Source organism: Panthera leo, chromosome A2, assembly GCF_018350215.1.
Source record: "Panthera leo isolate Ple1 chromosome A2, P.leo_Ple1_pat1.1, whole genome shotgun sequence".
NCBI lineage: Eukaryota > Metazoa > Chordata > Mammalia > Carnivora > Felidae > Panthera > Panthera leo.
The window spans coordinates 106,000,975-106,014,960 of NC_056680.1; the positions used below are offsets into that span (position 1 = coordinate 106,000,975).

At 36.9% G+C, this 13,986-nt stretch overlaps 1 protein-coding gene across 9 annotated transcripts in view; it reads right to left on the minus strand.

Annotated features, from left to right (window-relative positions):
* Nucleotides 1–13,986, minus strand: part of DGKB (diacylglycerol kinase beta) — a 715,307-nt gene that overhangs the window by 27,823 nt on the left and 673,498 nt on the right. For 6 of the 9 annotated variants that reach the window (XM_042919264.1, XM_042919230.1, XM_042919249.1 and 3 more), the window contains 2 exons: nt 8,780–8,900; nt 7,768–7,828 (listed from right to left, as the gene is read on the minus strand). In XM_042919264.1, coding sequence (XP_042775198.1) covers nt 7,768–7,828; nt 8,780–8,900 — 182 coding nt within the window. Of the gene's footprint in view, nt 1–6,238; nt 6,281–7,767; nt 7,829–8,779; nt 8,901–13,986 lie in introns of those variants that run through there. The other 3 variants (XM_042919257.1, XM_042919271.1, XM_042919295.1) reach the window with 3 other exon arrangements.

The window sequence follows — 13,986 nt, forward strand, 5'->3', positions numbered from 1 at the left end:
ATTTTGTGTGAAACAAGGAGGCATTGAACTTTGAGATCTGGGAGTAAAATGATTATTGTTGTTCAGTAGTAATTTTGGCAGCAACGTGATGGATGGGTTTGGCTATACTGGGAAGAAAAAAAAAACCAAAAAAAAACCCCAAAAAACCCCAAAAACAAACAAACAAAAAAACCCCATGACATATAAAAGAGAAAAATGTAAATAAGCTGAAAACTATTTCAATTCTGTTATAAATGATAGAGTTGTAACTGATTACTAATATTAGAGATACAGTAAGGGCCTGAAGAGTAACTGAGTGAGACAGCAAAGCATTATAATTATGAAAAAATGGAAAAAGGCATTAGAGCGACCTGCTCTATTTCCTACCTTGTGGCCTTGGAAAACCTGCTTAATTTATCTGGATTATTTTCATTTGTTTGTTTGTTTTCAGTGTATGATATGGGGATTATAATAACCTTACTGACTTGTTAGGGTTTTTGTAAGGATTAAATAAGTAATAAATATAAACAGAAACTGGTTCATGGTCAACACTCAAAAAATGTTAGGCATTGTAATAGTGGATACCTCCAAACATATCTATCTGGTACATCCAAATATCCCAAAATTCAATCAGCCTTCACCTAAATGGCACTAAATTTTACAAATTAAAAATTTTAATTTTCTATCTTAATAGTCTGAGATGAATATGTATTTAGCAAATCATTTCAGAATAAATAATACCTTTAGGTTATGCTTATTTTTAATAATTAAGCAAACATATAAATAAAGATTTAACAGACCACAGAACACTGCTCCTCTTTTTTAAAGACTTTGCATTTTAAAGCTGGGCTGGATATATTCTCTTTGCAAACACAAGTCAAAATTAAGATAAGCTCCAGATCACTGCATCATCTAGAGCAATCAGAAAAAGATCCAGTCTTCCCAAGTGAGGGTGAAAGCAAAGGCTAGGAATGTAGCCAGTGTCTGAATCAAGGAGATACTAGTACCAGGGAAAGAAACTGGCATTCAAGTCAGAAGACAGTATCTCATAGAACAGCCTACACATTAGAAATGGGGAAGGAGGAGACAATTGCTCTTAGGTCACTAGATGACCAAGTATCTGCCCCAGGAATAACAGGGATCAAACCTAAGGCAGCAAGACAACCAGGTTTGGCAGAAATTGGCTGAGTACCAAGTCAGGGCTGACTTGTGTGTTGATGGTGTCTAACTTTGGAAGTAGACATTGGGGAAGTGGGTTCAGGGTCCTGAGAGGTAAATAAAAAAGGCAAAGAGAGATCAAAAGACATGTAAGTGCTTTCTAGAAGTTGCGTTTACTTCAGCTACCCCTTTGAGAAGTCTTTATATTTAATCTGTGGTCATTTCTCCAGTTAGCTTATGATCTGTTCATGACTTCCTTCCCATTTGCCACCACACAGAAGAAAGTTCCAGGAACTCCCTTCATTTTAATCACAGGAAAAGCGCTCAGGATAATACCGCATTACAACCTCTTTGGCATTATTTTCATAAAAGTATCATAAGTAACAACTAATACATGATGATTAATATTTCAAAGTATTAGCAGAATTATTAACATAATTGATAATGCAAAGGGAAGTGGCCCAAAGAAATTTAACTGTACCATACCAAGAAACAGAAAGAAATTAAAATTCTGAAGGTTAAGGATGTATTTTTTCTTTGATACATTAAAATTCTTTGCTTTGAGAATGTAATGAATAAAGTTAACTCAAAATAACTTTTACATGTATTTATATATGAAAAATATGTGAATGAATTGCTAGCCAACCTACATTATGTTCAGTGAAAGAAGATTTAGTAGAAAGCATTTTTTTAAAAATGTTATACTACCTCAAGAAGTATTTAAGAAATTCACAAACTCAAAATGCACTTGGCATTGGCAGCATAATTATGTATAAGGCACAGTGCTATGCTCTCTGGGTATAAAGATGATCAAAATCATGGTGTATGACCTCAATAAGCTTATGTCTATCAAGGAACTAGACAGACAAGCTGATAATTTTGATATAATATCATTAGTGCTTGGATAAAGCTATGAAGCACTGAGGCCGGGCTTTCCAACTAGCTGGGGTCAGGGATGGGGTGCAAGAAATGGCAATGCTCAACAAAGGCTTCATGGAGGAGGGGCAGCATGAAATGACTCTCAAGCTGAGTTGTGTAACTCAACTAAAGAAGAAGAAAAAATTATTTGGGACACAAGGGAAGCACATGAAGAGATTAAAAAGAAGTAAGGTAAATGATACTGGTGAAATAGGAAGCCTGATTCAAATTATATTTCATCAGAAAGAAAGTAATTACATGATTTTAAGCAGAAGAGTATCATGGTGAGATTAGTATTTTAGAGTGATCATTCTGGTAGAAAGTTACAGGATGGGTTAAAATGGGGGACAAAATGGAGATGGGGAAAGACTGATGTGGTTAGTGCCAGGCATGAAAGAGAAATGAAGTGGGCCAAATCTAGGACAAGAGTAGTAGGGATGGAAAAAAGAAAAAGATCCCAGAAATATGTCATATTGGTAGGTGGACATGGTATTTGAGTTTGGGGGTATGGAGAGAAATATAGGAGTGCATTCATGGTTCTAGCTTGGGAAACAGTAGGTACAACATAATGGTTTCACTAACTCAATATGGTAAAAGGAGGAGTAAGTGTTTTGGAATGTAAGAAGTCAGTATTTGTTTGTGGGGAGGAAATGAAGGGAGACAGATGATGAGTCCATTTTAGCTATATTGAATTTGTGGCTTGGTATGACTCCTAACTTAACAGAACTTTAGCGGGCACTCATCACTTGTTATGAATGGATACAAAATGAAATCTGACCTCATCTATGATCCCCCATATCTTACTATGCTCTCTCCTCCTCCCCAAGCTATTCTGTTTGTTCTCTCCACAATAGGAGCATACTGACAACACAAACAGTACGTTTGATGTGCTTAGGGAGAAGGACTGGGGAGGAAGAAGACAAAAGGGGGAAAATAAGCTCTGGAGTCCTGCCTAAAGAAAGGCTCTTCTGGAACTATTTCAATACAAAGTCTTCTGAAACTAACTGTCTCTTCAGTTTGATAGGCTTGTGAATATGGCCGATTGTTATATGGCTAGAATCCATACTCTGTTAGTGACTATTATAAAACTGTGAACTGAGGAGTATTTGACACATTTCTAATGACTACTTTATAGTGAGATATTTTAAAAGGTCATAAATGTAATTATTAAGTATATAGTGGAAAAGCTTTAGTTTTAAGCGTTCTTAGTTTTGCTTTTCCTGATACTTTAATTCTGGACTGGTGAAATTTCTAAGCAAATATTATCTTATTTTTTTTAATTCTCTCCTTATTGTGGTAAAATGTAAGTAACAGAAAATTTCACATTTTCACCATTTTTAAAGTATACAGTTTGATGGCATTATGTACATCCCCCTTGCTGTAGAACCACCACCACCGCTTATCCGCAGAACTTATATTACTTTGATGTTTTAAAAAAAATCATTAAAATCAGAATCAAGACCCACTTATCACCTGCCTTTCCATTTTATATATTCCACTTAGAGAAAACCAGGCTTCTGCTGTGCTCTATATATCTAGAGCAAATCCTTCATAAATTAAATATCAGCTCAATCATCAAAGAGTTTTTACATTCTATCAATTTTTATGTTCTGTATGAAAAACATTTTGTTATTCAATTGAAACAAAGAAGACTCTTTAGTTAAACCATACCAATGCTATGAAGACTATTTAAATAGTCTCTTCATTTAAAGTGAAATTTAAAGTTCAGAACTCCATGTGGTTCTAGGAAAAGTAGAATATGCCAGAATATGAAATGACAAAAATGAGCCATAGTCTAGTACAGCTCTTGGCCCGCTAAAGACTGGAATATTCTAAAAGAATAAGAGATTTGGGGTGCCTGGGTTAAGCATCCGACTTGGGCTCAGGTCATTATCTTGGGGTCCGTGAGTTTGAGCCCTGCGTCCGACTCTGCTGACAGCTCAGAGCCTGGAGACTGCTTCGGATTCTGTGTCTTCCTCTCTCTCTGCCCTTCCCCTGCTCATGCTCTGTCTTAGTAATACATAAACACTAAAAAAATCTAAAAAAATTAAAGAACAAGAGAGTTTAAAGGAGAGAAAATTAGGGGCACCTGGATGGCTCAGTCAGTTAAGCATCCAACTCTTGGTTTTGGTTCAGGTCATGAACTCAAAGTTCGTGAGTTCAACACTCAGATGGGACTCTGTGCTGACAGTGCAGAGCCTCCTTGGAATTCATTCTCTCTCTCTCTCTCTCTCTCTCTCTCTCTGTCTCCCTCTTTCTGCCCCTCCCCCATTCATGCTGTCTCTGTGTCTCTCAAAATAAATAAATAAACTTTGAAAAAAAATAAAGGAGAGAAAATTAAATATAAGTTATATAAAATTATTATTAATTTAACAATTGTATAGATCATGATAATTAATAGGCAAAATAAATATTCAGTTAGTAACTGAAATATAAGTTAACAAAAGTATCTTTTGAAGTGCTCAGGCTATGTAAAATAAGCTAAAATTATTCTGAAACACTATTTAGATTTTCATAGACATAGACTATTTATTTTATTTATTATTTAAAATTTTTTTTTAACGTTTATTTATTTTTGAGACAGAGAGATACAGAGTATGAAGGGGGGAGGGTCAGAGAGAGAGGGAGACACAGAATCTGAAACAGGCTCCAGGCTCTGAGCCATCAGCACAGAGCGCCTGATGCGGGGCTTGAACTCATGAACCGCGAGATCATGACCTGAGCCGAAGTCGGACACTTAACCGACTGAGCCACCCAGGTGCCCCAGACATAGACTTTTTAAAGTAAGTGATTTACCTCATGCTCTGGAGGGGGAGTCACAAGGATGGTGTAGGGCCTTTTTGGATTGAGATCCATGATGGGAAATAACCATGGTGAGTGAGGACAGTGGAGCCAGACCACTGGTTTTAATTACTATTCTACCACTTAAAAAAAATGTTCATTTATTTTGAGGGAGGGCATGTGAGCAGTGGAGAGGGGCAGAGAGAGAGAGAGAGAGAGGGAGAGAGAATCTCACGCAGGCTGTATGCTCAGCAGGAGCCTGGGGCTCATGAATTATGAGATCGTGACCTGAGCCAAAATCAAGAGTCGGACACTTAATCCCACTGAACCACCCAGGTGCCGCTCTACTCTAACACTTTTTATCTGTGTGGAATCAAGCAAACAATTTGACCTGTGCTTCAGTTACTTTATCTATAAAATGAAACTAATTATAGGGCTTTTGTGAAAATTAAATGTACAGGTCAGTACAGGTCAAATGTCTCAAACTGTACATGGCATAAATTAAGAGCTTAGTAAATGTTAGATATTATTATTATGACTATTAACTCTTTTGGATTTTAGGCATGGAGTAAGGAGTAAACATTCCTTCTCCCTGAAAAGAATCCAAAAATTACAGAGTCCTTGTGGAAGGCATTTGGTGTTTCACTGTTTTTCATCTATTATCTTGTGAAGCAAGCGGATGAAAACTGGCCTTCCATTAAAGACAAGAAGACTGTTACTACCAGCACCACTATCATCCCACATCACAACCACTGTCACCGCCACCACCACAACTACCATCACCAGCATCGGTGGTAGCACGTCCACCAGTTCATCCCGACCACCATCACCAGCCATGCATCACCAGCACCTTAGCGCATCACTACCACCACTGTATCACCAGCACCTTAGCACATCACTACCACCATCACTTGTGGCAACACCTTTAACATCTCCGTGAGTATAAATGTCACCTTAGAAGTGTGGGAAGAGTGAAGAGTACCAGACAAGATGCAAGTGCATACATGCTGGTAAAGGGAGAACAGGAAGTCTTTTAAGGATATTTGGAACCAAGTACAAAGAGAGCAGAAAGTATAGGAAGTAGCCAATCTACCGAGATTTTTAAACAGGCTTTTTGTTTTTACATTATTTTTAGAGAATAAACTGATGCACAAACTTGGGGTTCAAAGTGGCTAAAAAGAATATATCAGGAATAAACAAAAGATCATATTTATCTGCTGTACACAAAGAGTAAAGATAATAAGTTTAGAGTAAAACCACTGGAAAGGTAAAATTAACACTTCCCTTTTACATGGTAAGCTGGACTGTTTGGAATCTGTAGCTAAATGTGTTTAAACTAGTGGTTAAGAGAAGGGGCCTTAATCAAAGAGCCTGGGTTTGAGTTCTACTACGTATCTGACCTTGAATAAGTTATTCAACCTTCCAAAGCCTCCATTTTTTCCATCTGAAAAATGATGATATCCATTATTTAATGTTTAGGTGAATATTTAATACATACTAGTACAATGTTGTGTATTAATTATATCTCAATTTAAAATATACTTAAATATAACACCAGCACTTAGCACAATGCTATACTAATCTAAGATTAAGACCTCCTCTGCCACTCCCAACTGGTTACCCCCCCAATCTTAACTAAACAGTAAATACATCATCAATCACATGTAAGAGCTAACCTGGATTCATCGCTTTCTCTTAGCCCCCAGGGAACTCATTAGCAAATTCTTCTTGTCCCACCTCTCGAATGTTGCTTAAATCCATCTACTTCCCTGTCACTATCCATGCCTGAGCCCAGACTACTCTGATAGACTCTCTCCCAGCTGCTACTCAGTCCAATCCAATCTCCACCCAGTGGCCAAGGTGACCTTTTAACATGTAAATCAGATGATGCTTAAAGCCTTCAAAAGGTTCCCAATGGACACAGAATCAAATGCTAACTCTTTGCTATCATTTTTTCTACATGGTCTGTCCCCTGTTCATCTTCTATACTTTATCTCTTTCTGTTCTCCCCCTATCTCTACAAACTAGTTTCGGTCATCAAAACCCTCCTTACTGTTTGTCTAACATATTGAATTTTTATTTCTTCTTTCAAAAAAGGCCTCCTATGTCGACTAATCTAAAGTAGTATCCTCCATATTGTACCCTGTTCCTCCTTATCATTTCACCATACTTGTTGTCATAACTCTTGTAATCTGAAGTTATGTTTGTGATTAATCTGTTTATATTTAACATTTAGTGTCTTATCCAAAGAGTTCCTTGAAGATAATTATATTATTGATCCTGTTGTATTATTGATCATGATATATATCACTGATCATGTTTCTATTCTTAGTACCAAGGGCATTGCCTAACATATTTTTGAAATATAATAAAATATTCACTATAAAAAATGTAAACTGAAATTTTGTGGGAGGTCTAAATGTCTAACTTAAATAATATCTCATTATGGAGAAAACAACAACAGGGAGAGTGTTCTACAGAGAAGGATGCCCTCAAATCCCCAAATGGAGGTAAAAAAATAACAAAACAGATGGGTTAAAATTCAGGGAGATTTATGTCTGAAGGCCCTACAAATAATCTTCTCACGTGGTGCTCTGAAATAAGTACAATAAAAATTAAGAAAAATTTTATCAATTTTCTTTAGTTCCAGAGTTTAAAATATAATCGATCTATGGTATCTAAAGGTTGTACTTACACTAATACAAACATTCAAAAGTCAAACCACTGCCAAGGGCATATAATCCCACAAACCTGAATGCAATAGTCCTGACACATCAATAATAAATAGAAAAAGGTACTTGGTAATAGATCCAAAGCTTAAATATTGTGATTATTCAGTTATAGGATTATGTGATTAGTTAGTTATAGAAGTACATGACATCTGAAAAGCAAATATGAAGTGATATAGCATTTCAACTACTCGGTACTCACCGTACATGGGGTCTGCATCCATGGTTCCCCATCGATCTGCATTGGCAGAGACTTGCTAGTCCTGGAGGAAAATATTTCATTTTAAGTATAACAATGAAATATTTTATATAATAGACTATATGTAAGATATAAGATGATGAGACCAGAAAATGCAAATATGGCAATATCTGGCTCTAAATTTAACTCTTCTGAAGGAGACTTTAAGTCTTGACTATTAATGAATACCCTGAAAAGGTACCTTGGTAACAGGAATATGAAGAGCTTCCTGGTAAATGTGATGATATAAAACAAATTATGGATACCAACAGAAAAATGTAGGGTTTATGGTTAATGATACAGTCAGAATTCCTATAGCTGAAAATAAAGCCTCCTTGTTTTCATGAAAACCTACATCTCAGACCTGGAGGAAAGGTGTTTGATGTCTCAGATTTTCCAATATCAACATTTTTATACAAATAACACCAATTATACCTGTGCTATGACCCATGGTTTCACCTTAGGGTCAAAAATACTTTTTTTTTTTCCCTAAAGGTAAAGTTCTGGAAAAATGCTTCTTAAAAAGGTTTAAATTTAATACATATATAAGATCTTACTTTACAATAATTGATTATTTAATTTTGTAGAAATGATGGTGTACTTTAGTTCATGAAGGACTTTAAGTTAATGGTGCTTCACTAGTGTTTCCATTGGGTATTATGCCTGGTAGATACTTCCATGTCTCTGCAAACTAAACTGTATGGGAATCATGCTAGTGGAGACGAAATTTGTACGTTAGAATTGTATCCATGGTCTGAACACGAGGGTATCGAATTCCAATAAACCTGATAAGTAACAGTTAACCAAAACTTGGTAAAATCTGCCAATTTCCATCATTTTCAAATATATCAGTGTTAATTATTGATAATTTGAGGCACAAATAAGACAAATGTTGTTATCAGAGTCCTGCATACTTTCAATTAACTTTTATTTATATCATCTCAACCCCTTGTCTCAATTACAGAGAAACAGCTACCTGATGACCACAGAGGAGCACTGAGCCAGCCGCCGCCCAGCACTCTTCAGTCCCGTGTATATTTGTCCCATCTCCATGGCTCCTTCCAAGCCAACTACCTCTAGCAGCTGATCACTCAGATCTGAAAGAAAACAGAAGCCTTGTAAGTTACGGTGTAGATCCATATGTGCACAATTTAATGCCCTTAGATATTATGAAGATGAAAAATGAAAGCTACTTGACAAAGAAAGCTTGTCTTGGATTCTGAAAGTAATGAAAAGATGGCCTACGTCTAAAGCTCTCAGTTTAACTAAACCCCGAGATGCTGTGGGAAAAGATCTGCTGTCAGCTTGGTCTAAAACAAAATGGGAAGAATCAATTTGGAGCCAAATAATGCCAAAGAATATACCAGTAGTTTTTAACATCAACAAACTTAATGTTATTCCACATGTATATATGGAACGTTTATACATTTGGCAGCAAATATACATTTCAACACTATAAATAAAGTATGAGGATATGCTGTCAAACATGATTTTGTTACATTACTCGAACAAAAGACCCTAGAGATCACGGAATTCGAGTCTCTCATTTAGAGATAAGAAGATTGAGTCTCTGAATCATTGAGTGACTTGTCCTTAGTGATGGGTGACTTTGTGCAGAAGTTCAAGAAACAATATTAATTTCTTGAAATGTTTTTTTCTGACGATATGCTACTAAAATACTATTTGGACACCACTAGATAATTAGCACAGTGCAATTATTATTTTTTTTTAACAGAGGACAGTAGAAAGAGGCTAATAGTAATAGCTCTTGCTTGTTGAGTGTTTACTAAGTGCCTGTCGCTGGACTCCTTTGGTTCCCCTTAAAACAAATTGTGGGTAAATATGATTATTCCCATTCATAGACAGAGAAGCTGAACACTAGAGAAGTTAACTAATTTATTCATATTAACATACCTAGGAAGTGACAGAGCCAAAATCTGAACCCAACTACTCTGATGCATAACCACCGTGCACTTGATAAATCAACCATATAAAACAGAGAGTCTTAAAAATTATAGAAATGCTTCTTACATAGGGAAAGAGGTTGGACTGTATAAGCTTCAAGGTCCCTTTCCAATCTGAAGACTTTGGCTCAGCCAGAGGCAGAGGGTGCCCTCACATCAGGAGAATCCCACCAAGCCCAGCCCTGACACACAGCCCCTACACAGCTTACTTATTGAGCTCAGAGTGCCTGGATCCCTGAGAGGGAGGCAAGATTCCAGGTGCATATATATGGTCCTTTTATATTTTAACATTCTCATGTTTCTGTCAAATGTGAATAGTTTAATATTATTTTAGTAGCAGAACAAGCTGGAGATTGGAGCACAGAGTGGGAGGGCAGGATTATTTTACAAGATAATAACGTAAAAGCTGGTCATAACTGAGGTTGGACGTGCAGAAAAACAAGTGTGTTCTGTACGAACTCCATTTTGCATGGGAAACCCTCTTCCCGCACTACGGATCCACTGTAGCACAGAGTTCATAAAAGTAGATAATACATTTTAGTGTAGTTCAAGGGTATGGCAACTAAACACTCTGAAATCTCAAAATTTGTTAGGCTCATGATCATTGGCAAATATAAACCCTTAAAACAGAAAGTGTGACCAAGCCACTGGATTTTTCTTTAAATGAACTGATCAAAAAAAACCAATTATTTTTTTTAAACTTTAAGCTATAGCTGAAGCTGAGATTTCACCAAGTCAACACAACATTCCAGCTACAAAATCAAATGTTAAGAAGTCATACATTCATTCACCTTGCTGTTCTAAACCCTATTTAGACTTATTTCTCATGAAACTTATTCTGTGTTTCTAGTTTAAATTTATGTTGCCAAGAACAGATGGACAAGGAATGGAAACATATTCTTTCAGCTGTAGCCCGCACTAAAATGTACTTGGCTCTATAGCCTGGGTGTTAATATACGCATTTCTTAGATATATGTCAACCAGAAAACTACACTGTGGCAAGCACTAAAACCCCAGATGTGTGTCTGGTGATATTTATAAAACAACAACAACAACAACAACATTGAAGTTCATATGAAGTATTATGTATTTTGCAACTGTCTGATTCCTAAATAAGGGAAATTTTGTGCTAATCTTGCAATGATCTGGTTGATGGGAACTATTCTACAAGAAATAAAACACTTTCTCATGACAGTTAATCTGTGAGCCCTAACTTTTCCATGAATCACAGGGATTGTCTAACCCACACCATATTGCTGCTGTCTACCACCCTCCTTCTGATTTTTTTCTTTAATTTGTCTTTGTTTTTCCTCCCTGAAAAAATACCCTGAAAATCAATTCTACCATTAATAATCAGTAATGAAGATATTTCTTACAGATTTAGAAGACAGGCTTTCAAATTTTCATGTTCTTCGTAACACAAAGAACTGCATAGAAATAGTGGAATATTTACTAACTCCAGTAAAAGGAAACTGATACCATTTATTTCAGGTTAATACCAATAACGTTCAGGAAAAAAAAAGAAGCTCTAAATTTGTGCTGAACAAATTTGCTTCTATTACACTTCCACATTTTGTAAATACAGTAGTCTGCAATGTCTGTGCAAAATTGAGGCTTCTTACTTATTGTCTTTGGGGGTTGGATCTTGACTGATTTCAGACAAAGATCGTTTCTATCTATGCCATTTTGAATTTTGTTTCTATATGTAGTATCATCTAAAAACATCAAAGACTTCCTCACTTCACAGTCTAGCTAAAATTAGTTTACATGCAGGTCCCGCTGGGATGTCACAACCAACCAAATAAACCTACTGAATTGGTTTGCTACCTGGCTATTGATTTCATACATAAAAGTTGAAGTAGCGAACTACAGCCCAAGAACCAAGTCTGGCCTGCTGCTTGTTTTTGTGTGGGTTGCTAATTAAGAATGGTTTTTATCCATTAACAAAGTGAAAACATTTAAAAAGAATAATATACCGTGACATCTGAAGATCATATGAAATCAAAATTTTAGTGTTCATAATTTAGGTCCTTTTTGTCTTTTTTTTTTTTGAGAGGGGTAGAGAGACAGGGAGCAGACAGACTCTCAAGCAGGCTCCACCCCCAGTGTGGGGCCCAACGTGGAGCTCAATCCCATGACCGTGGGAACATGACCTGAGATGAAATCAAGAGTCAGATGCTCAACGGACTGAGTCACTCAGGCATCCCCATAATTAAGCTTTGATTGTAGCGCAGCTACATTCTTTCTTTTAGGGTTTGTTTGTTTGTTTGTTTTTGTCTATGTCTGCTTTCACACTGCAATGGCAGAGTATTTGCAACAGAGACCATACAGCCTGAAAAGCCTGAAACATATACTATCTGAACCTTTAGAGAAAAGTGTCAACCTCTAGTCAAGAGAAACATATAATTAATTAGGCCATTGAGATTTTCACTTCAGTACTGCCACTATAAATGCTAAATGACAACACAGTGACCTGAATGAAAGGCAGAACATCCTTCCTTCCTCAGTGTATGTGCCCCTGAGTAAAACAGTTTTTCTCAACCATGGAGTCTCACCACCTTTTTGTACTGTGAGGATTCTCATAATCAATTTGTTATTGCATCGTGAAATACCAAAGTTTCCAAATAACTTTGTTACAAAAAAACGAGAGGCTTAATGTTCAACATTACGCGCAGTCATTGCATCCTGGTTGGACTTTTGAGCGTGAGAAAAAAAAAGGGAGATGATACACAGCTAGGCATGAATCACAACCAGACCTGTAGATCCAGAAGAGCTAGCTCCACCTGTGAGCGTCACCCACTGAGTACTGAGACCTCCTGACATCCTGGTATTTGGAAGTATGTGTTGATCCTGAGGAAGATACTGCTTTCACTCAGTGGGAAAAACTACATTTCTAAAGAGTTAAATGTCTTTCCAAATGGCTCTATGGGGGTAACAGAGTTAAGAGAATCTGCCATATTTGATTTTTTTTCATATTTAAAACAGAAAGTCCAGAAAAGGTGCGTCAGAGGGAAGGAACTTGATGAAACAACCAAAAACTGAGTCATATTAGAGCGACATTCTTTTTTTTTTAATTAATTAATTTATTTTGAGAGAGAGAGAGAGCACACAGGAGAGGCAGAGACAGGGAGAGAGATAATCCCAAGCAAGCTGCACACTGTCAGCACAGAGTCTGACACAGGGCTCAAACCCAGGAACCACTGGGATCATGACCTGAGCCAAAATCAAGAGTAAGACGCTTAACCGACTGAGCCACCCAGGCACCCCTGGAGCAACATTCTTAACACAGGGTCAGGTGACTCTTCAACAGTATTTCAATATAATTGGTGTCCTTCATTATCCTATATGTTTTTATGAATTTTAAAACATGCTCTGAAGATATTCAGTAGATTTCACCAGACTGTGACAGACATATGACAAGAAACACTACTTTAGAGTTTAATTTGCCGCGGACGTTGTAAATGTTTTTCTGAATACTTTTAGTGCAGGGCCATTTTGTTACACAGGCAATCAGGGGGTAAAGTATACCCCCAAGAGTCAGGGATAAAGTACAGATTTGAGAACACAGGAGCAGCACAGCTAATAAGTGGGTAATATTTATTCACAGCTCAGTCTCTTCATTTTTGACAGTTATGCCCTGATAATATGTCTCATTATGTAATTGTTTCAAAATGCCATATGTGAGGGAAGAGAAAAGGACGCATTACAAACACAGACTGAATGTGGGTTGCAGCATTTTACATCTCGTAGAATATAATGTGTACTGAAGTGAGGGGAAGGAGGGGCAAGGCAGGGCATGCTTCTTTGTGACTGGTGTCCAGCAACATGCTGTGACATGGGGGGAGGCCATATCCTGGGCTATACTCACTGACTCAGCAGGGACATTTTGTATTCACCATAAATTGCTAATTATATCAATGTCTATTATGTCTTTATTTGGCCATGATGTGTGCAGGATATCTATGGAGTTGTACCTTTGAGGGTGGGCAGATTGTATGCCTTCTAGTGATGTTTCATTTATCTAGCAATTATTGGAAACATGCCTGGAGATCCAGAATAAACTTGTAAAAAGCCAAGGTATGTATGAAATTCATCCACGTAGGTGAATCTTTGAGGATTTTTCCTTCAGATGTGCATCTATTGTCCATTGATTCTTTATTTAGATGGCTCCTCACACACACCAATGGCCATTTTCCCTTACCTCCTAAATTAGAAAATG